This window comes from Anopheles nili, chromosome 3 (assembly GCF_943737925.1).
Source record: "Anopheles nili chromosome 3, idAnoNiliSN_F5_01, whole genome shotgun sequence".
Taxonomy (NCBI): Eukaryota; Metazoa; Arthropoda; class Insecta; order Diptera; family Culicidae; genus Anopheles; species Anopheles nili.
In genome coordinates, this window is record NC_071292.1 from 19,874,534 (window position 1) to 19,897,031 (window position 22,498).

Genomic DNA, 22,498 nt, shown 5'->3' on the forward strand with positions numbered 1-22,498 from the left:
TTTTTTTTCTCGTATGCCTCTTGTGCAATGGAGAAGGCACGGAAAAATCTGGCCCCACTGGCGGCGGTGACATTTATCGAACCGTGAACGAACACGAACGGCTGGGTGCCGAGATTGCGTTTTTGCTGCGCGGTTCGTTTGGCTGCTGCTGATGTGCGGGCGCTCGTTTGTTTTTCCTCATTTTCTTTCCTTCGTTCCGGTGGTGGTTTTTTTTTCGCCACGTGAAGAAATGTCCTCTTCTTTCGGTACCAACGAAAGCGTTTAACGCATCGACCTATCGGTGACGGGAATTGCCGGTAAACGGCACCAAGGTTTCAATACTGCTGGTCTATTTTTTTTGTCACCCACTCCGAGTGCATCAACGATGGTGGTGGAAAATCCTAACGGCCCCGTTTTTCTCGTCTCACACCTGTGCGCTCGTGTCAGTGAGATTATACCGTGCGTGTCGAAAGCAATACCGCGGGGGCAAAAACCCCAAAAAATGGCGCGTCGTTTAGGAATCTTCGTTTTGGGAAATTTCCTCCTTTAGCTCCGCGTGCTGATCGATTTTCGATCAACAAACTAGCCTCACTATAAACGGATTATGTATGTAAGCATCGTCACCATCGAAGTGTTTTTTTGTGTGTGTGTAAGTACTTGCGTGCCAGGGTGATAAAATCACACCCCGTCCTCGAATCGATTGGTTTCCCAGCGAAAATGGTGTGTACCTCATTTACAATTTGGAACAATCATCGTGCCATTCGCGCGTGGTCGCTTCCGTAATGGGTTCCGGTTTTTATTGCTTTTGTCTTCAGTGGCAGTGTTCGACAGCCGCTTTCGAGAGGGCGGGAGAAAGAAAATGGTTGGCCATTTTAGCGTCCCCCCTTAAAGTGATCGTAAAAAAACGGTTGAAACCTACCCTTTCCCGTGCATGCGAGTGGAATTTTCAATTAATTTACCTCCGAATTGAAAGCGAAGCACTCACGACATCCGGCGGATTCGAATGGTTCGTCAAGAAGCGGGGGAGAGTGAGACAGAGTTGTTTTTGGGAAGCTTAAATTCCTCCGACATATTTTCATTAAACTTGCAAACCCTCCCCGGACGTAGTGTCGCCGTAAACGCCGGTGGGGATGATAATAAAATCCCACTCTCGATGTCCCCGATGTCGTCGCAGAAAAACCCTCACAACTGCGCGGGTTTTATGCCGGATTGCATACCCGCCCCGAAAAGGAAACTGTCAGCAGACTGATGGGGGAAAAATCATGTGTGAGTGAGTGAGAGAGAGAGAGCACACAATTTTCTCCACCCACTCTCAAGATGGTTTCCGAGGGGATTTCGTCGAGTGTCGAAAAATTGCTTTCACTCTGTTTGGCTCCATCCGTCTGTCTGTCAACAGTTGCTTATCGTTGGAAAAACTCGGGCTTTTAATCCACGAACGCCCCGGGGGTTGTGTGATTTTCCGACCGACCCACCACACCTACCTCCAAAACTTGGGAAATGTGCGGGAAATTCATACGCCACTCACCGGCACACGGGCCACAATTGCATTCCGAAAAAGCGCCAACCTTTCGTGCTGGCCCGGAAAATCTAGCACACCACCCTCTGACGGTCAGCCGACCACCCACAACCCAGGGAATGTGGAAATCGCTTCTAATCCGTTTCGTTAAGCATCCCAATCACGTGCGCCAACCCGGAAGCTCGGAACTCTAGACCCACTCGTACCGTCGTACGGTTGCAGGTCCTGTTGCGGTGGTTCGGTTGGGGTTTTCCCACCCAATCGGGTTTCCCTCACCGAGCTTCAGCTAATGGGGCTGCCTAGACCGACCACGAAACGGGCCTGCTGGTGATGGCACTTTATTTTTCTTTCGCTTTTTCCACTTGCGAACGTGAGCCCGAACTCTCCTCCCGACAGACTGACTCGTCGCTTCGGTGGCGGGAAGTGATTTAAATATCAATTTTACCGTGCTTTTAATTTTCACCCTCTCTCGGGGGTGGTTCACCCTTATCGCCCACCCTCCCGGTGATCCTTCAAGGGCTGTTGGTGCTGCATGTTCCCTTGCAGGACGAGCGAAGTGTGCTGCTTTTTAAACCAATTTGCTGATCCAATTTATTATCGCTTCGGCATCGAACCGTGCGGAAAATGGGACACCGCACGAAACTAGGAGGTGCACTACTACGCGCCTGGAAGCGGCTCCTGGTCTCGAATTAGATATGTGAAATTGCGGTTTTCATATGCCCCGGCGTTTCGGGCGCTCACCCACAACCACCCCGTTGCTTGGAGCATATTTTTGGTGTTTGGAAATTGAATCGAAAATTTTAATTAAACAATTCCACTCGAAGGTAAATTATGTGCTCAATGCACACATCCGCACGCTGGGAACCATAATTCTATTCCATAATTTCGACTCGTCGCCGTCTAACCGCTGGTTGAATGTGTGTTTTCCACACGAATGGCAAAGGAAATGCAAATTGAAACGCTGGAAAAACGCGCCCTCTGGCGCGCATTGTGCACTCGTGTGGCGGGAAAATTGCATCGGGCATCGCAACATCGAATGAAGAGAATAAGAGAGAGAGAGAGAGAGAGAGAGAGAAAGAGAGAGAAAAAACATGAAAACCCAAACAGGACAGCAGCAGCGAACGAACAGCTTAATTGAAAGGCGCGCGCTCGTGGCGAGGTACGCGAGATCGCATTAATGAAGCGCACCGTGAACATGCGCCGATTATCGATTTGTGGAGAGGCGTGAAGTGGGAAATTAATTTTCCGTCTGGTTGTGTGGGAAGGTTGGGTGGTGTTTCCGAGTCAGCCGATCCTGTTACCATCCCCTTCCGAGGACCTCAGAGAGTTCGCTCAGAGACCATTATTTTCCACCAGCCAGCAGCTTCATCATATGATGCCGAGCCGCACGTGAAAGCATATCGGATGTTTTGAGCACCAGCAGCAGCAGCAGCAGCAGTAGGGATAATGAGGTGTACACCTCACACCCAGGGTGCTGTGTTGTTCGGTGGCGTTTATTTTTTTTCCGCTGCGATCCACCGGATCAAAAGGATTTACATTTAAAGAAGTCGATTTAATCGAGTGTGTTTCAGCACGCTTCACATCTACGCGCCCCCCGGTTTGTTGTTTGGCTGGGAAGTTTTACGCCGCTTGGTTTGTTCATTTTAACAAGGACCCTTTAATTCCGAGTGGAGAATGCATAGGCTCCCCTTTTTCTCCGTACCCATCAGGTATGATATGGCTTTTGAGGGTTTGTTTGAAGTTTATTTTTTATTTTCCATCCGTGGAATAATAATTGTGTGCGCTTTCCGTAGCGGCTCTATTATAACGCGCGTTTATTTGATGTCCTTTATTTTGCACGTGAAACCATTGAATCATCTTCCAACGGCTGTTCTGGTCGTTCATTAGTGCGGCTGTTCTTTTGTTGGCGCTTTTTTTTCTTTGCTTTTGTGTGTGATTTCTTCACGTCAAACTCCAAAATAATACTTATTCAAAATTTAATTTCACAAACCCCCCAGCGCTCGTCGATTGTCTGGTGAGCGAGTTTTTTTTTCGTATTCATTTTCGCTTTGAAGGAACTGAAAAACCATCAAAATCCAATCACACGCGCGTGGTAAGCCTGCCGATATTTATGTATATGCCCGCCCCGGTAAAAAAAGAACAGGATTGATTTTCGTGCTCCTTAGGGTGGCTTCTCCCAGCACGTTATGCTTTGATCTCTGGTGGTTCGGGCGAAAGAATTTATGGCACTAGCACGCAATACACACCCCAACGCAACCCCAAAACCAGGGGTTGAGCATTTTCTTTCGCCACTTTATCGCTGGCCTTTTATAAATTGATTTATTCCTTCTCGTTTACACATCACACTCCGGTTGTGCGGGTGTTTTGTTGGCTTTTCCCTCCGGCTGGCTGGTGGCGTCGGTGACTTAGTTTTTATTTTCGGAACCATTTTGAGCGCTTGTTTTTCGTGTGCCTGTGTGTGTGGGTGTGTGAGTGCACGAACCCTCCAACTTCACCCGCGGCCACCACAAAGAGTTAAGTGTTGCGTTGCTTTATTTGTCGTGTACCGGTCGTTCAAATCTTATCTCTGCCGCGAGCCAGACCGTTTCCCGCGTGTAATGGCCTGTTCGTTTCTTTCATCCTGCGTTTCGATGCACCCACACACACACACGCACACCGGGGTGTTCTCCGGTTCAACCGGTGCACGTTACCACCCAAATTCGGATCTTCAAAGAACGCGCTTTTCCGAACACTTTCCTCTTCCTAGCGACAGCTGTCGACAGCCGCGATCTGTTTTTCGGGACACACACACACACACACACCCGGTTGGGTGAGAAAATCCCACCCGATTCGTTGTGCGTAAAACGGGGTGTGTACAGGATGGAGAGAAGAGGGACCATTAACAAGCGGACAACTCTTTCCCGGCACGAAAAACCAATCCTCTGCTCATCCCCCAAGGAGCGTCATCTTTCGGGACATCATGGGGTGTCAGAAAAGAAGCGACACCGTTCCGTTTTTCCGTGGCCCAGCAACATCAAAGCCAATGAGCGGATGCTTTTAAAGTGAAGACATTCCAATCCGAGCGCGGTTTTGCGGGTGCTGCCGGCCAAGCCCACCCGCCGGCTGATGAAAGGGCGAAACTGGGCGAACCGAAAATAGGCGAACAAATATCCAAAGCCTGCCTTTTTAAAGTGGCGTGTGCGTGCGTGCGGTTTCGCGATTCACATCCTCGTTTTTTTTCCTTCTTTTTCTCTCGCTTTGGGCGAGGAAGCAGCGAAACGCGATATCCCATTAGCGGAAAGGCCACGGATCGTTTTCCCAAGCCGCAGATCTGATTGTTGGTTGGCTTTCTCTTAGGCCGCCAGAGCTCTCGCAAATTACCGCAGAAAAACGCCTTTGCCTTTGATGCTGTGGAGCTGGTTGCGGTTTTTGTTTTTACTTCTTTCTTTTACTTTCGAACAATTTTGCTACCGACGCGTATAGAATCGCTCGTTTATCCGAGACACGGGGTGGGTTGGTGCGTGAGAAGATTTACCGAGCGTTTTTTGTGCGCTCCTTTCGCCTTTTATGTCATTAATTTGAACGATGATCTAATGGCATTTTTTTTTCTCTCTCTATTTCATTGCAGTACTCCAAGAATGCGCCACCGATTCAGAGGAGCTGATCTACCCGGGCCGGGCACCGTCGGCGTGTAGCGCCCCACCGGACTTGCTGCTGACCAGCGATCGCGAGCAAATGCTGAAGGTGAAATCGTCCTCCTCGAGTACCGGTGCCGGCACCGGCCAGACCAAATCAACCGCCCAGCAGCACGTCCATCACCATCACCACGGGCAGCAGCAGCAGCACCATCATCAGCCGCCCGCTGGTAATGGCCACAATCACTCGATCGTCGCATCCCAGCAGCAGCAGCAGCAGCAGCATCATCACAAATCCCAAAAGGATGGCTTCCGGAAGTGTGCCTCCGCGGGGAAGGCCGGTGGTTCTGGTGGCGGTGGAGGGGCGACAAATACGATCAACACCACCGCCGCCACGATCCGGAGTGATCCCGATCGGGTGCGATTAGAGGTGAGTCAAATTTCTGATCGTCATCAGTAGCTTGGGAGTTTGTGAGAAATTCCGTGAAGATCACATGATCGTAGTTGGGGGTGAATTATTTTAAGGGCTTAAAATTCCACGTCGAGATCAAATCAGACGACCTCGAACGTTAGTCGATTTCTGAGGTTCAAGACGTACTAAATAGAGTTTCTGGACGATGCATAAGTCTTCATCATATATGCATGCTACGGCGGGTTATTTTGAGGATCTTATCCGGGCTTGAAAACGATCCAACATATGCAAAATGTTCCAATAGGAGTTGCTGGTGTACGAAATTTTATTTCAGGATCTCTTTTAGATTTTGAAACGATCGCAATTGCCGTCGATCTCCTCCATCATGTGGAGGTTCTCAGAATTAAAGTCACTTTGTGATACCGCCGCTCAAACAGCTAAGCGGGATGCATTCCGCGAAATAGATTCAAATCGTTCGCCCATATCTGGCCGCTGATAAACCCCTCCACTCATAGACCTCAGTTTTCCTGAGGTCGATCTTCTACTCCCTTCTGCTGCTGAAGCTGCATTCCATCCACTCGTACGTGACCGCACAGGCACGACCTGCGAGATGGGACCAATTCCACGAGCCAAACCGGTCGCAAAAGTGGCTGTGAAAACAAGCGGAACGAATCGCAAAGCAAGGGAGGGAGGAGTAGGACGACCCCACACTAGAAAGGGGGGGGGGGGGGGAAAGGGTAAGTTAGACCCGCACCCCGCGGGTTTTCGAGCGTTTGAAGTTTGCCGATTTATTGTACTAGTTCGGTTGCCTCTACTTTTTGTACGCGATTCGCGATTACATTCATTCAACCGAACCACAGGCACCCCTCTTTGGTGGGTGGGTGGGTGGTGGTGGGGTGACCGGACCGAAGGTGAACGTCGCCGCCGCCAAAGGCCGACAGACAAACCCATAGCCAGGACCTGACACACGCACGGGTGGAACGATAAGTGCGTTGAAGTTGTCACCGTAAACACGCTTATCGCAAAACACCCTCAAAGCATTTCGCGGTCGCTCGCAACACCCAAAAGACCCACCCTCCAAAAGGAGTTATGAATGGGCGAGTTATGACTGTGCGACGAGGACACCTCGAGGCTGGATTAACGCGTTTTTTTTTGGGGTTGGTTTTGGGTGGAGTGGCTGTGGGTGAAAACGATAACCCAGCAGAATAAGCCTACCTGAATGTGCTGTCGGTGGGTGGCGCTCGATTAGGGGCTGTAAAAAGGGGATGCAGACCGTCCGGAGCAGGCAACTCCCCGGGTTTGATGCGTAAGCGTGTTTGTACCCGGTTCAGGTGCGTGGTCAAGTTGCTTCCAGGAACTTATCAACCAATCCTGGCACAACAGCCACCTTCGATAGAAGTTGGGGTGCGCGTGAATCGCTTTGAACTCGTACTGTAGGAGACAGGGTCTAAAAGGGGGGGTAGAGTGAGGGTGGAGTGTTGGACAGAGAGAACGCACGATGGAGAGAGAGAGAGAGACACGGTTCTTCATGTGTCTGGTCGGGTCGGGTCCACTTATGTATGAGTCTACATCACCGTCCGTTTGCAGGGTAAGAAGGTTCACGCGAGGTAAGGAAACCACCCTTATCAGTGCCTCCCACCACAGTCCTCGCTCTCCCCTTGCTCGCCCCTCCATACCCCCCGGGACTACATCTATGAAAGTTGCCGCCCGGTACTCGACGGAGGAGCAGAGTAGCAGCAGCAAAAAAAAATGAGAAAAAAAGAAGAGCATCCTTTGAAGCCGCGCCGGGCCTGATAAAGAGGGGTTTCCGAAAAACGCGCGCGTCGTTCCGTCCCCCGGTCAATGCGAACAAACAGTGGACCCTCGCGGATCCACCCCCTATCCCCCCCCCCCGGCTTCCACCTTTCCCCTTTCTGCCATGCCGCTTCGGTTGGGGGTGCGTTTGAAGGCGGCCATTCAATCGCGTGTTTGAAGTCCGTCGGTCGTTGATGCTTTGATTTATTTATTTTCGTTCCGCGGCGCGGCCCTCCCCTGTGTCTCCCGTCCCTTCCCCTGATACCCCCCCCCCCCCCTTTCCGCCCTCCTCCGCCGACAATTTTTAATCGTTTCTCCTCAAGGATGTTCGTCGAGAGAGCCTCTCGAAGGCGACTGGCGGGGCATTTCATGCACTTATCATTAGACGGGCGGTGGCGAAGGTGCACCACCTCGTGGGGGGTGGGGGGGAGGGGAGGTCCTGCCATTCTGGAATTTGCCCGCCCGCCCACCCACCCACCCCCGTTAGCCGTTAATTGCTGTGGAAACAATGACCCCAGCTCCAACCGGGAGCGTTACTCGATTACGCGCGTCATTCCGTGGGCGGCACTTTAATCGGTTTGATTAACTTCCCCCCTCTCTCTAGCTCCCCTTTCTCTTTTCTAATCCCGTTCGGGTTCGGGCCGGTTCCAAAGGACCCTGAATGGTGGAAATGGAAAGAAAAAATGCAGCTCCACGGAGCGGCAAATTCTCATCCCTGATTCGCGATCGCTCGGGAATCGAAAGGGGACCACAGAATGAGGGAGCTTCCCCCCGGTTCAAGGGGTGGAAGAACGGGGGAAACAGGGGAACTCGACCGTGCGGTGGTTTGTTCATTGATAAATACAAACAAAATGGGAAATTGAACACGCCGCAGATTGCGTGCGGCGGCGGCCGGCACCAAGCAGCAGATGGGCGACGGGTCGGGTTGATGGACCCCGGGGGGGCAAAAAGAGGGAGTTTAGAGGGTGGTTTTGGGTGCGAGGAAAGTGGAATGTTTGGCTTTGCAAGCGGGGCCATGTGAATAATCCAATCCGTCAACGAGAGAGGCCGCACTGGCGCGCGAGATAGCGAAAGGAAGTCGGCGCACGCTTTGAGGATTTATTAGTGCTATTATTGTTGTTATTACTCTCGTTGTTATTTAATGCAGCCATTGCTTATTTTGCTCTTCCCTTTGCTTGCGATTGTTTGATTTCCGCCTCCCCATCCGACCGACCCTTTCCAAGGGCGGACGAGAAACCAGCGATCAGAGCGATCGGGCATAATTCTGAAGAAAGCCAACCCCACTTGTGGGTTAAATACATTCCTCTTTTTTTTTGTGGCGTGTTTCGTCCGTTCAATATTTGAGCATCTAACTTTGACCACAGGAAAACGTGTCATCCGGCGGCTCCCTCTCTCTCACTCTCTCAAGGATGATCCTTCGAAACGCACCATTAACACCGAAACGTTAAGGCTCCACGCATCATTCCGTCCATTTTCGCTCAAACCCTCTCAGGGACACACACATAAATTTCACATTCCTTCGCGAGAACTATTTGCATTTTTTTTCGTATTTTTTTTTCTTCTTCCTTAAATTGTGTGGAATTTAAATGAAATCGTTCCTAGAATGCGAGAATGCCTGCGTGAGACGATCGCCGAGCCACGGGGCATAATGTGCGCCTTCTTTGAGTCCTCCCTTGCGCGGGCCGCTGATTAGCTGCTTTTATCGCCACCGCCTCAGGGCCATTCGCTCTACGATTCGAACCATAAAAGCATCGGGGCCAGATCGGATCTGGTGGATAAAATGGTCCTCCTCGTCGTGAGGACGCGCGCTCGTGAGGCGTGTAATGCTTACGTGCCGTTGGCTTTTATGCGGTTTTATGCTAATGATGAACAAAAATAAAAAGGCCTCCCCGCCATCATTTTACGATCGGAGCTGTGTGGCAAGCTCTTCCAGGGGGGAGGCGGTATTGTCGTAAAGGAATAAAATCATTCCCCGATTTATTTGGGCAGTGATCGAACCCAGTGGATTGGAAATGTTTCGATGACAAAATGCCAAAGATGGGTTGGTGGCCATCTCGAGCTTTAATGTTGTAAGAATCTGCCTGCTACAACTGCCCACTAAATGTATTATTTTTAGAATGCCCAAATCACAGCTTCGAATCGAGCGAATGCCTTTAGCTATACGCCTGATCGACAGATAGTTCGATAACACGCACACGTGGTTGAGAATAAGGGACCTTTTTGAGGGCGGCGTAAAATCAAACGCCCGCAGCATAAAGATGAGCGGCCAAAAAAAAATGGGGCCTCATTTAGTCGATGATGAAAATGCATAAACACCCCCACAGTACGCACTTACAGACTTACCAAGGCCTGTGTTGGCTTCATTTGGTTCTGCTCTCAATCTTCCATCTTGATCTTCAAACATCGCGAGTGTCGAAGCGAACCAAACGCGAGATGTCGATGCGAGTGGGCCATCATCTCGCTGATGAGATGGTCACTTAGGACGAAACAAAAGCGCACGACAACGGACGGAGCTCCATCGCCACTTTTCTGCCAACTGCCCCTGGTCGACCATTTGCGTTCCGATTCCGATAAGGACCAAAAGTTTGCTTGGGACCATCATTTCCGCACGCATTTTCGGCGGACGTGCGATAACAGGTTGCGGGTGGCCAATCGTGTCCTTATGCAAACATGTGGTGCCTTTATCACACCACACGGTTGTAATGAGAAAAAGAAAAACGAAGGAATCTGTTTGCGAACGGTTGGGTTGGGGGGATATGGTTGCCTTTTTTTTATCATCCCTCCGAAACCATTCGCTGGGCGAAGGCAGCCGGACGATCCGCGGATATCTGATATCTGGGTGTTCAGTTGATCCAGCTGTGAAACCACGCGTGTGCATCGAGCACGCCGACGACGACGACGACGACGCGTTTACTTTAGTGAGTGATAAGTTTTATATGGAGATTGATTACCACCAACACCGCGGCGCGGCGATATTGTGTCATTCGGTGGGAAATATGAAGCCCCCTTTTGTAGCCCTTCAGTCCAGGGTCGAGGGATGTTGTTTTTTTCTTTCACTCACTTTATTTGCCTGCTTGGCTGGCTGGTTGCTTGAAGGGCGACAAAACGGGCTTCCAGTTGGCGTGTGTGTGTGTGCCCAAGGTTACAGACGACGACGTGCCCTCTTTTGCTGCGCCCATTTTTTTTCACCTTTCCCCGGTTTTAAGGCTGTCTCGGTTGGTGGATTGATCGAGTAAGGCATTTCTATCGCACCTGCAAAATCCGCGATCGATTGATGTGAATATTCGATCATCGAATGTGGTAGGCAAAAACGTCCTAAAAAAGCACAAACGTCGGCACACCCTGCTGCACACCTTTGTGCCTAATCATGTCGTCGGGCTGCGAATGAATGCGATTGGTGGTTCCTTTTTTTTTCTCTCCTTCTCTCAATTGTTGTGTTTGTTTATCGTTCGCCGGTCTCGGTATCTTGCCAATCGGTGCTAATTAACAGCCCGATAAATTGAGGGGGGGGGGGGGGTGAAAAAGGGCAGATTAGAGCGGGAGAGAGAGAGAGAGAAAGAGAGACAGAGTGCTCAAGAGTGTAATTGCGGTCGCGCCAACGACAACCCCTTTCAAAAACATGTGCGTGTGGAGCGGGTGGTTTTTTTTTGTTTCCATCACCTTCCTTCAACCACCCAACCGTGCGCTTTTGGGTCGCGCAGGTTTCAGGCCCTTATCTTATCTCGTTTGTAGCAGTTCTCGAACTCCACCCCCACCCTTACGCCACGGAACCGTTGACCAAACGCGATGAACTGCGAGTGAAGAGGCTCTTTTCCGAATTTCCCCCCAAATTCCTGGATCGAACGGCGAAAAGCATAACGCACGAACGTGTTATGTGCCATTTTTTAAGCAGTCAAGAATGCACGTGGAAGAGAAAATCCCACCCCCAAAACGACCTTGCCCTCGAGAGCTAAAAAAAACTGTGTAACCGGATCCCCTTTCCAATCCGAACCAGAAACCGCGCTTGGTCACGCGGATGTAAGCGCGTCTGTGTGTGTGTGTGTGCGTGAGCTGCGTGTGGTCCCCGGGTTGGGTGGGATTGTGAACTTATCAATAATCGCGTCTGGCGCCCTGTTTTACAGAAATCGAACCGACAACGCGCAATCTTTTGCGAAGGGCATTCCTGCGCCGCAACGGATTGACGGCGCTTGCCAATCAAAGGCCCGAATGGTAGGGGAAAGTGGACCGAGAGAGAGAGAGAGAGAGAGAGAGGGTGGGAAAAGAATCGTTACTAAACATTGCGTTTGCACCCACCGAAGCTACCATTAATCGGTTTTCGTGTTCTTTTTTCCGCCAGGAATTCACGTGCGACGTTTCGCTGGAAGACGGCAAAAAGCCCCAGCCGCTGCAGTTTTCCTTCACCCTGTACGATCTGGACGGTCACGGGAAAATAACCAAAGATGTAAGTCCGCGGTCGTGTTTGAATGGCGTAAAATGAGCTAACTGACGTTTTTCTTCCACAGGACATTGCCGGGATAGTGTCAACCATTTACGAATCTATAGGCAAATCGGTAGTAGTTCCTCACTATGGTAGCAAAACCATCAACGTCCGGTTGACGGTGTCACCGGACGGGAAGACGTCGGCCGCCACCAAAACGGCCGCCACAAAGAAGGCCATAATCACGCCCCGTCGGCGGTATCGCGCGCGAAAACTCATCTCCGACGACGACGGTAGCGATACGTCCGAGAACTGTCCCCGGTTGCTGCGGAACAGGACGGCAGCGGGTAACACCGGTGCGGGAGCGACCAGCAACAATCAAACGGTGGCCCAAACCCAACAGCAACAGCAGCAGCAACACCATCATCATCACCACTCGAAGGTGAAGGAGTCGAACCTGTCGAAAGCGGCCGCTCTAGCGGCGGAAGATGGCCAAGCGAACCGATCGCTTGGGTTAAGCAACAGCTCGGAAGGATCATCCGCTGCCGGACAGCTGCTGGTGGAAGCGTACCACAATAATCTCAGCCCCACGGTAACCCTCAAGGGCAGCCCTCTGAACAATGCCACGACCGTTGCTACGGTCACGGGAAAACCGCGCGAAAACGTGTACGAAAGTATTAACAACCTAAAGTGCTGCAATCTGCAGCAATCGAAGCAACAACCAGTGGCCAACAACACCAGTCAAACGGCCGTTTCGCCGCTTTCCGTGGCCACGGGCCTCAACCAGTCGACCGCATCGACAGCGGCCCTCCTTTGTCACGATTGCATCGATGGTGCCCCGGCAACGACGGCCACTCTACTACCCACGCTGGAAACGGTCGTTCTACCAGCGGCCGTGGCCACCGGTGCCGGTGCGTTCGGACGCAGCAAACGAAAGCTTGTCCGGAAAACGCGCTCCTCGCGGAAACCAGCAACCGGAAAGCTGACGGCGGATGACTTTGCTGGGCGGCCACGTGCCCGCAGCCTGTCGGTGGGGAACGAGAACTGCTACGAAAACGTGATCGGACGGATGGCGGCCGCCCAGGAGGAGTGCTGGAAGAGCTCGCTCTGCCGGCGGGAGTTGATCGAGATCATACGCGAGAGTATGGTGAAAAATAGCCTCTGTTTTCAACCCAATCGGTGAGTGTGTTTGAGCCTGCCCGGGTGGAAGGATCCTGGTATCCGGGAGTTTTTGTATTAACGTCCTGTGTGGTTGATTATTTCTTTTTAGAAAAGCGATGGAAAGTTCACCAAAGCATCGCTACCGTTCGCACACGATCGCATCCCGCGTCGGAGATCAGGTGTTTCTAAACTACCACCATCCGGCCACTGCTGCCCTGATGGCGGCCAACAATGGTGCCGTGACTGTGGCGGCTGAAATGGGTGGTGGAGCGCAGGCGACAACAACGACCACCACCACGACGGCCCTCGTGGCCATGGCAGCCGGTCATGAGACGAACCTTTGTGGGTACGATTCGTACCTCCACAAAACGATCTGTGCCGGTGGTGCAGGTGGTGGAACGGCTGCAGCTGTCCACCTCATTAACGGTGGTGTTCAGGCGTTGGCCACCAGCACACCGAATCGGTTACTCCAGCACCATCTACATCAGTCGAAGGCGAAAAGGTGCGTACATTTGGAGGGTGATTTCCACGGCACGGTTTATTTCATTTTTGTGTGTCGTTTCCACCAATAGGAAGGAACACCATCGTACGGTGGCGGCGGCTGCAGGGGCGACGGTTCGAACCACGCAACATCCCACACCCGTGAAGCTCAGCACGGCCCTTCTCAACCAACAGTACCCGAATCTCTCGGCCGAGCAGAAGCTGACGCGTTCGATCAATCAGGTCGAGCAGTGGCTCGATCATCGCAGCCCGAAGTTGCTACCCAAGATGAAGCTATCGGAGGAGTTGCGGACCGCTGTCGGGCGGCAGTTGAAACGGAGTAGCAGCAAGGAGGAACTGGCGGCTCACCACGGGAATCTGTTGCTGCTGGATAATCTGAAGATCAGTGAGGATATTGCGGAGATCGCGGTCGTAACACCGAAGAAGGTGTTCAACAAGGAGTCACTGATTGCGTCCGCGACGAAGAAGAACATCAAGACGCACCATCAGCAAACCCGTCAACCGACGGTTGGTTCGGCACCGGCAGCAGTCGCCGTTGGTGGTGAAAAGCCAGTCTCTCCGGTGGCTGGCAATACGGCCATCCCTAACGGAGGCAGTACGCCACAAGTGGTGCAGCTCCAGTACGGATCCGTGCCAGTTAACGCTGATCCGAGCGAATGCGAGAATCTAATACGCATGTCAGACGACGGTGAGGAGGAAGCGCAACAACCGACCACCGGTGTGGCCGTACGCCATCACCATCGACACCATCAGCAACAGTCCCGCTCGCAACCGCAATCTCCACAGCACCATCAACATCACTTCCAGCAGCAGCAGCCTGGCCAACAGCAGCGATATTGTGGTAGCGGTGGAGCCCATTCCGTTTCATCGGCATCGGCCGCCTCGACGACGGCCGTCCATCGGTACGTGCATGAGCACATCCACCACCACTATCACCATTTCGAGAACGATCCGGACGAGTCCTGATGCTGGTTGTACGCTCGCTTGCAGCTAGAGGCACCATCATCACCACCGGAACTGGCGGTCGGTGGTGAAGGAGGTCCCTGGCTGGCGTTAAACGAACCACCACCGCCACCGTGATCGATGGTGATCACCACCAGGACGTCGATCCGGCGCGGACGACGGCTAACTCCGGGGTGGTTCTGTTGCTTTTAGTGTGCGCTTGTGCACGATTCTCGTATTATTATCATCTCACTTCACTTCTCTACGCCGCTTCCCGTGTACTTACGAATCTCACGAGTCGTGCACCGCGTGACGAAAGCCGGGCCTACCCAGGGAGAGAGTGGCCACGTACTGCCAGTGCGGGAGGGGTTTAAAACTTGTACGACAGATACAACGGTTGAGAGATCTGTTACGAAAGCGAGGTGGAGTCGCTACAAACTAGCGCTTAGTATTACCGTATTGAACGATCGGGGAAAAGCAGTAGCGCAGGGTATGGGAAATCGTTCAATCACAAGAGCTTAATATGTAAAAAAAATAACTGAAGAACAAACAAGCAAATCATACACCAGCAGTGAAAGATGAAAAAAGAAGCATGTACAGAAAATGTCGAACACGGGGTGGGATATCCCATCCCACACAAGATATAAGTATTGCAAGTAATTATTAGCTAGTTGCTAGTTGCTATTTATTTTGTTAGTTGGAACCAAATCATCGAACTAGAGGTAGAGTCAGATACGAGAGGAGAAAATCGAGAAGCGGACCGAAAGAGAGAGAGAGCGAGCGTGTACACTTTCACGCCGTTGCTACGGAATATTGTTTCGCATCGACAAAACGCATTCATTACAACACACACCGTTTGAAAATGGCTATTCTAATTATCCCTTATTCACCGGTAGGGTCAGGCCGTTGTGTGGAAACCTATTCACAGTTTCGGCTTCCAGGCCGTTATTTCTTCTCTAGTTCCGTTCGGAGACTCTTTCCCTGCATCCCATCACCACACTACGTCTCATCACACCCTAAAAACTCGTGTACATAACCACATCCTTAAATCCCGGGTGTGTTCAAAAAGGCCGAACCGCCCACGTGTTCGCCTCGTTAGTCGATACCCCGTGGGATCACAACACAAATTAGAAGAAGAAAAAACACAAAAACGGATACACATTAACGCGGGTACGGGGGAAACAAAACAAAAAAGAAAGAATGCGAAACCTACAAGACTGATTTCATGTTATTAAATTGTAATAATGAATGTTTGTTTGTACTCTCTGATCGTTTTGTTCAATGCTTTTGTGTCTATTTGTTTAGTTTATTACGTTTAACGCGAACGGTGAGGAGGGTTGAAGCGATCTTTTCCGGTAGGGGGAGGGACAACAGGCATATGATTTCCGGCATTAGCAGACAATTAGTAGATGATCGCGCGCGTGCCCGCTTTTACAAAAATACGCGCACGGCCATTTTGCAACTATTTCGACGGTTGGTTTCCAACGAACGCAAAACATTGTTTTTTGTTTTATTAATTCTCTTTCGTTTCCACAAAATCACTATCGTACGGTGTAAGGTTAAGGCAAAATTTTCATTGTAGCATAAAAATACAAAATTATTTACGGTTTCGGATGAAAGATTTATATGCATAGAAATACTAGGTGTATAGGTGGTACTGCGACACAAAATTTAAAATCTAATATTCACACAAGAGGGCGGCGAGTGGCATATTTGGGCGGCAGGACTGTTATGCGTTATTACTATTATTATTTCATTTTGGCATTACGACGATTAAATATAGTAGGTTTATCTTTTATTGGGTGGTGCTAGTTGTCGAAATTCAGCAGTCAAATTCGAATTTAGGGCGATGGTTTTTTGTTTGTTTATCTTACATCACGTGCTTAGGGACTTTAGTTAGCAGACGGCAAGCTGCACTTAGCGCTATCCAAATGGGGTAATTTTGAAAAGAATTTGTTTTTTTTGTCCTCCCACAAATGGTCAAACAAAGCATGAAACGCTTTAACCCAGTTCGATACAGTAGCACGCAGCACAAGCAAACAATCAAACTAAAATGAAGGAATGTATCAGTGTTTGGCTTTCGTAAGCTGTGGTTGGATCGGAAAATACTAAAACGTGGCTTATGGCGTACTTCGTGTTAAAGGGAAATGCTTCTCGTTGCGGCTAAAGCAAATTAGAAATTATTACGAAACAAAAAATGCTGCTGCCTAAGCGCAGAGGCCTGCTTGCTTACAACAAGTACAAAACAAACCCCGAATCACCACGTGCCCCGAACGAGTGCCGTGTTTATCCATTCAAAAGCCATTCTTTAACCTCAAATGCCCTTCCGTTTCATGATTTCTTTCGCTCTAGTTTCACATCAATCAAATCAAGTTGCGAGGTGAATGCGCGAGTGCGGATATGTATGACGATTGTACGATTATTACGTTTAAGGTTTATTTATTGTAACTACGTCGACGGCAAAACTAGCGTTGGATATATTCCTTCCGGTTTGTAGTAGGGAACGCGAAATGGCAGTTAATTTGATGTAAGCCTGGAGAGGTAGAGGAAGGTCTATTCCAACGTATCGCTCATTACCCATAGACAACGATAATAATCACAATAACTAAATCGATTGCAGTTAAAAGTGATGCTTTTTGTAGCTGAGTTGTCATCCGATAATGCGTGCTATCAATTCGATGGCATGGGTGCTGTACAAAATATCCGATAAGTTTTCTGCTAGTGTAGTAACCGTCGAAAAAGGACTTTTTTTAAATTGAATTTCCCTTGTAACGATATGTGCTAATTTGAACTGTACTAAAAACGTGTGCTAACAAGTGTTCACGCGTAACGCCCCTGTTGGTTCATCCGTCAGCTGATTCCAACATGGATGCCGGCTTGTTGGTGTTCATTCCCAGCCTATCGCGATGTAAACAAACGGCTATGTGATGTAACGCACGCGGTCACAGAAGCAACCTGGACGGAAGTTGTCGAGCAAAATGATACGAAAGTTTGCGAAATATTGGCGCGATTCTGCCTCCTTGCTTGTGGTGGCACGGGACCACGCGTCGGTACCGAAAGACCAGTACAATTACAAGGTAAGCGGGCTAAATACATGGTGTTTTTGTGCTAACCAGATCCGCTTTCTCATTCGCAGGTGCTCGTCTTCAAACGCACAGCCAAAACGTCGTTCATGCCGAACAGCATCGTTTTCCCCGGTGGTGGTTTCGACAAGCAGGACGCTTCGATTGACTGGAACTCGTTTTTCCGTGACCGAAACGTATCGACTTCCGCGTTAGAGAACCTGACGAAGGTAGCTGGATCGCGGCCGTACCTTTTCCACACCGAAAGTGCAGATTTGCTTGACCGCAACATATCGCTGCGGTTGTGTGCTTTGCGTGAAGCCTTCGAAGAGCTCGGTGTACTGCTGGTACATGACGGGGATCGGAAATCGGGCTACAGTCGGTGCGTGGACACGTTCGACGTTGCGACTTGGCAGCAAAAGATACACGACGGTAAAGCGTCCTTCCAGGAGCTCCATTCCACGCTAGGTAGCGCGCCGGATGTGCTTAACCTGTACGAATGGTCCTGCTGGTTAACGCCCTCCATGTTCCGTAAGCGGCGATTCGAAACGGTGTTCTATCTGGCGGTGTTGGATGAAAAACCTACCGTGCTACCGGAACAGCATGAAGTGCAGGAATATTTCGTACGTTTCACACGATCGGCTGTGGGGTATTACACTAACAACGGGCTTTTTTCATTATGTTCTATTCCAGTGGGACACACCGACGGGGTTGCTGGAAGCGCATCGTGCGGAGAGGATTTGGCTGGCACCGCCACAAACGTACGAACTGGCCCGACTCAGCTACGTCCACGATATCGACCAGCTCGCATCATTCGCCGTCAACCGCAATCGGAAGGGCTCGACCGTTCTCTGTACGGTGCAGTACAATGCAGCTGATGGTGTGGTTTTCGTTTTACCCGGGGACGACCTTTACCCGCACGGGTACGATTATATCGGTGATAATCCGGATCTTGATAAATACGGCGAGCAGACGAGGGAAGAAATTCGAAGACAATCGAAACGGTTACACCGTGTCGAACATACGGATCTGCACCATCAGGAGTTTTTCCTCAACCAGCATCCGCTGGACGACCATCTCCATATACAGGGACAAAATGCACATTTGCAAGGATTCCGTGAACCATAAAGTGGACACAATTCGAGACAGACAGCGAAAATCTTGTACAAAAAGTAGTGAAAGCAATTTAGCGCAATAAGTTTATAACGGGCTACTAGAACGGGTTAACATAATTACCTGGTGGTAAATAAATGGTTCAATTAAATGCAGTATTCTTCATTGGTTCATAATTTCATTCATCTACAGCTTGCGAAAGAATATTTCAAACGAAACTTCTCTTAAAACACACGCGTCAAACGCTACTCCGTACGCGCGCGCTCGTTTGCTTCAAAAAAGCTTTTTTAGGCCGATCGAAAAAATGCCCCAAAACGTACCGTTCTAGCGATTCAGTAACAGGGTCGCAGGACGCATAGCAGGTAGCACGCTTTGTACCCACCCACGCACACCTGTTCATGACGGGATGGAGAACTGTGCGATGGAAGCCGGCCGGTGGTGAAAGCGAGATCATCCGATCGTGTACGTTGCGGAAGCGAGACACGTCGCTTGCTGTGGGCACTCGAGGGGATTAGTGAGTGCGAAGATTAGCCCCGTGGGGAGCAAGCGAGACAGAGCGTTGGCCCGATTGAGAACGGGACGGCCCATCGGATCGGGCGGAGGAACAAACCATGTTACCTGCTGCTAATCCTGCTCGCCTGGTAGAAATGGTGCATTTTGAGGCTGAAATTTTGATGCGAGAAAACGACGTTTTTGATCGCCGCGCGTCGCCACGACCAGATATGAAGCTGGTGTGATAAACGAGATTGGTTCTTTGAAAAACCATCGATTACGGCTGGAATATGTATCTTTTGCACAATAAAACGATTGTTTGTGATATGGAAAGCAATAAATTACATACATTTTTTGTATAATTTAAATATACGTGTTGGCTTTTTATTTATGAATCCCCATTTATCCCGATCCCGAACGTTTAAAGGTTTAGTAAGCCTTTCATTCTTTCTGGGCATGAAATTTATGATGCTCTAGTTGTAATAAAAATAAATCGCACGTAGTTTCGTTTCATTTAAATGTATACATTCCAGTAGTTTATTACCGTATCCACTCAAATAAAAATACCACACATGTCGTGTCGTGTTGTACAACTTTAAAACCCATCCCAGTATTTTATTAACAACTTCCACCGCCCCTAAGGGAACCCACACATATCACAGTTTCGAAAGCCCTTCGTTCCTTCCCAGCACATGCAGATGGCCGTCCAGCGGTGGTCCGTTGTGCAGGTACGTTTGATGCTGCAAGCTCCGATGCACCACACGATGCAGGTTATGTGCGGCGTCGCTCAACTGCTCGATCGGAACATCAGCAAATTGGTTCATGTTCTCGTTGTCGGTGACGAAATCGAAGCCCACCGGATACAGATCGTCCCCTGGAAGCACACCAATGTACCCATCGGATGCATTATACCCAACCGGACAGAATGCGGTCGTTCCTCGGTGATTTCGTGCACGGGCAAACCCCACGAGCACGTCGATATCGTGCACGTGGCTCAAGCGATTCAGTTCGTATGCCTGCGGTGGAGCAAGCCAAAGGTGTCCTTCCGAATGGGCGTCGAGAAGAACACGGGGTGTTTCCCACTGAAACAAAACCAACCGATGGGTGTAAGTAAAACGCATGCCAATGTCCACGAACGAGCTTTAAACCCCTTACCATGTGTTCCTCCACCTCGTGCGGCTCGGGGAAAACGGCAGGAGTTTCATTAAGTGCGGCCAGGAAGAACGCCGTTTCAAAGCGCTTGCGGCGAAACGTGGTTGGTGTTATCCACGTGGACCATTCGTACAAAGCCCAGAGATCCGGCACTTCCTGCAGCTCGCGGTACAGCTCACGGAACGCTTTCTTGCCATCGTGCACATCCGTTTGCCAGGAGCGCACGTCGAATCCTTCCCTTGCCCGGCTATAACCACCGCTGGATTGGTATCGTTTATCGGCCACCAGAAGCACACCTAGCTCCTCGAAGCACTCCCGTAAGGCGCACAACCGGACGGATATGTTACGATCAAGTTTGTCGCTTTCCGTCGTCTGGAAGATGTACGGCCGGGGCGCAGATACTGCCGATACGGAACGTATCGCTTTCGGGGTGATTTTCCACTCCTCGAAGTCCGTTAACCAACGTGGGGAATCATCCTGCGGGTCGAAGGAACCACCAGGGAAAACGATGTGATTGGGCAGGAAGCTGGTATTTTCTGTCCGCTTGAACACGAGAACCTAGAAAAAAATCGGCATGTTTACATCGACCCTCATGGAAATCCCTTGTCGGGCGTACCTTATAATTGTATCCATGGAGATCCCGGACGTTGCCTGGGTTACGAGCTGCTATGATCACCGATGCCGAGTCCCGCCAGTGTTTCGCGTACTTACGCATCTCGCACGGCTAGGATTATAAGTCGCTTTCACGCCCGATGCATCCAGCCACCTTTGATCACGCGTAATCTTTGCAACCGCAAGATAAACATGCCGTTGCGTGCGCGTATGTTTCCAGTTTGACAGCGTAGTTTAATCGCGGCTTTAGTGGCTGTTTGGGGCTGCTGGAAGTCCGCGGTTTGCGTTATTGCGCGAAAACTGAAATAATTTTTGTCATCTACATATATTTGAATCATTTACGTCTTAGAATAATTTTGTGCATTTTCAGCATTTGAATATTAGCGTTAAACATGCGTCGTTTTGCTAAATTTTGGCGAGATTCGGCTAGTTTAATTATTCTCGCCCGAGATGGGGCAAAGTCCAATGGGACGAGTGCGGGTTGCAACTATAAAGTAACGTTTGCAATACAACCTGTTGATCAGTTTGGTAACATTTTCGTTTCCACGTTCGCTCATAGGTGCTGGTGTTTAAACGCCCCGAGCGTACCTCATTCATGCCCAATGCGGTCGTATTTCCTGGAGGAGCGTTCGATAAGCAAGACTCGGAGTTGCAGTGGAATAAGCTACTGTCGAAATTGAATACTGAACCCCTAACGCGGGTGTCTGGACCAAGACCGTTTATATTCGAAACGGAAAGCAGTGAGGTGTTGGATCGCAACATCTCGTTACGCCTCTGTGCCATCCGAGAGACATTCGAGGAGTTGGGTATTCTGCTCGCACCATCTGAGGGTGATAAAAGCAAACGTCCCGGTTACGGAACAGTGACCGAGGGTGGCAAGTGGCTGGATGTTACATCCTGGCAGAAAGAGATACACGACGGCCGGAAGCAGTTGCGCGAGCTTTGTGAACAAATCAACGTCGTTCCCGATCTGTCCAGCTTATATGAGTGGTCCACCTGGATCACACCGACTATTCTGCACAAAAAGCGCTATGAGACGGCATTTTTCTTGGTGGCTCTAGATTCGCTGCCGACCGTGACACCGGAAGCGAATGAAGTACAGGAATATTTCGTAAGGAAATCGCTCTTTGGAAGCGCAGCCAACGGTTTGGCATAAGCTTAACCATTTCCATGCGTTTTTAGTGGGATACACCCGAGAATCTGCTGAAGGCGCACGAGACCAACAACATTTGGCTGACACCCCCGCAAGCTTATGAGTTGAAGCGGCTCAGTTACCTGCAGGATATCGAGCATGTTGTATCGTTTGCCAGAACCAAGCGCGTCGGAAAAGGCACCACACCGCTCTGTCCCGTAGCATTCGCGGTTTCTGATGGTGTTGTCCTGGCTCTACCGGGTGATGAACTGTACCCCAAAAACTATGACTACGTCACGGAGCACAGCAACGCGAGCCAGTATAGCAATCTAACGGTCGAAGAGTTACGCCATAAGGCAAGTTTACTGCATCGACTGGAACTCGTGGGAAAGATGCACGCGAAGGGATTTCATCAGACTGTGCCGGCGTTGGAAGACCATTTGCATCTGGCAGGGGATAATCGATATCGGGCGACATTGTGAAACTGATGAAACGTGCAGATATTGTTGAGTTAGCATTTCTAACCATACTTTGTATAACATATATCGATAAAGACGTTTTTAATGCAAAGGTTTAGCCTAAACTGAAACTTAGCCTTA

General features: G+C 50.2%; 4 protein-coding genes across 4 annotated transcripts in view; 3 read left to right on the forward strand and 1 right to left on the reverse strand.

Moving 5' to 3' along the window:
• The window catches only part of LOC128725234 (protein naked cuticle homolog), a 59,244-nt gene extending 44,884 nt beyond the window's left edge, over positions 1-14,360 (forward strand). Inside the window, exons 2-6 of the mRNA XM_053818960.1 lie at positions 5,103-5,539; positions 11,652-11,756; positions 11,818-12,911; positions 13,003-13,395; positions 13,466-14,360. Of these exons, the coding sequence (XP_053674935.1) occupies positions 5,103-5,539; positions 11,652-11,756; positions 11,818-12,911; positions 13,003-13,395; positions 13,466-14,360 (2,924 nt within the window). The remainder of the gene's footprint in view (positions 1-5,102; positions 5,540-11,651; positions 11,757-11,817; positions 12,912-13,002; positions 13,396-13,465) is intronic.
• A 2,954-nt stretch (positions 14,361-17,314) lies between these two features.
• On the forward strand, positions 17,315-18,615 carry LOC128725950 (acyl-coenzyme A diphosphatase NUDT19-like). The gene is made up of 3 exons (XM_053819723.1): positions 17,315-17,413; positions 17,473-18,021; positions 18,092-18,615. The coding sequence occupies exons 1-3, from the start codon at positions 17,315-17,317 to the stop codon at positions 18,524-18,526; spliced, it is 1,083 nt and encodes a 360-aa protein (XP_053675698.1). The 3' UTR covers positions 18,527-18,615.
• Positions 18,616-19,530: 915 nt separating this feature from the next.
• Positions 19,531-20,911, reverse strand: LOC128723693 (acyl-coenzyme A diphosphatase NUDT19-like). Its single transcript, XM_053817456.1, has 3 exons — positions 20,772-20,911; positions 20,159-20,713; positions 19,531-20,085 (listed from the first exon to the last, which is right to left on the reverse strand). The coding sequence occupies exons 1-3, from the start codon at positions 20,868-20,870 to the stop codon at positions 19,660-19,662; spliced, it is 1,080 nt and encodes a 359-aa protein (XP_053673431.1). The 5' UTR covers positions 20,871-20,911; the 3' UTR covers positions 19,531-19,659.
• A 135-nt stretch (positions 20,912-21,046) lies between these two features.
• On the forward strand, positions 21,047-22,418 carry LOC128723692 (acyl-coenzyme A diphosphatase NUDT19-like). The gene is made up of 3 exons (XM_053817455.1): positions 21,047-21,261; positions 21,327-21,878; positions 21,950-22,418. Exons 1-3 carry the CDS (start codon positions 21,160-21,162, stop codon positions 22,379-22,381), a joined length of 1,086 nt encoding a protein of 361 aa, XP_053673430.1. The 5' UTR covers positions 21,047-21,159; the 3' UTR covers positions 22,382-22,418.
• The last annotated feature ends 80 nt before the right edge of the window (positions 22,419-22,498 follow it).

Coding starts and splice junctions, on each gene's coding strand:
- LOC128725950 (XM_053819723.1), top strand. CDS start 17,315: ATGATACGAAAGTTTGCGAAATATTGGCGCGATTCTGCCTCCTTGCTT. Junction 17,414..17,472: donor AAGACCAGTACAATTACAAG/GTAAGCGGGCTA, acceptor TCTCATTCGCAG/GTGCTCGTCTTCAAACGCAC. Junction 18,022..18,091: donor ATGAAGTGCAGGAATATTTC/GTACGTTTCACA, acceptor GTTCTATTCCAG/TGGGACACACCGACGGGGTT.
- LOC128723693 (XM_053817456.1), bottom strand. CDS start 20,870: ATGCGTAAGTACGCGAAACACTGGCGGGACTCGGCATCGGTGATCATA. Junction 20,714..20,771: donor TCCATGGATACAATTATAAG/GTACGCCCGACA, acceptor ATTTTTTTCTAG/GTTCTCGTGTTCAAGCGGAC. Junction 20,086..20,158: donor ACGAGGTGGAGGAACACATG/GTAAGGGGTTTA, acceptor GTTTTGTTTCAG/TGGGAAACACCCCGTGTTCT.
- LOC128723692 (XM_053817455.1), top strand. CDS start 21,160: ATGCGTCGTTTTGCTAAATTTTGGCGAGATTCGGCTAGTTTAATTATT. Junction 21,262..21,326: donor GTGCGGGTTGCAACTATAAA/GTAACGTTTGCA, acceptor GTTCGCTCATAG/GTGCTGGTGTTTAAACGCCC. Junction 21,879..21,949: donor ATGAAGTACAGGAATATTTC/GTAAGGAAATCG, acceptor ATGCGTTTTTAG/TGGGATACACCCGAGAATCT.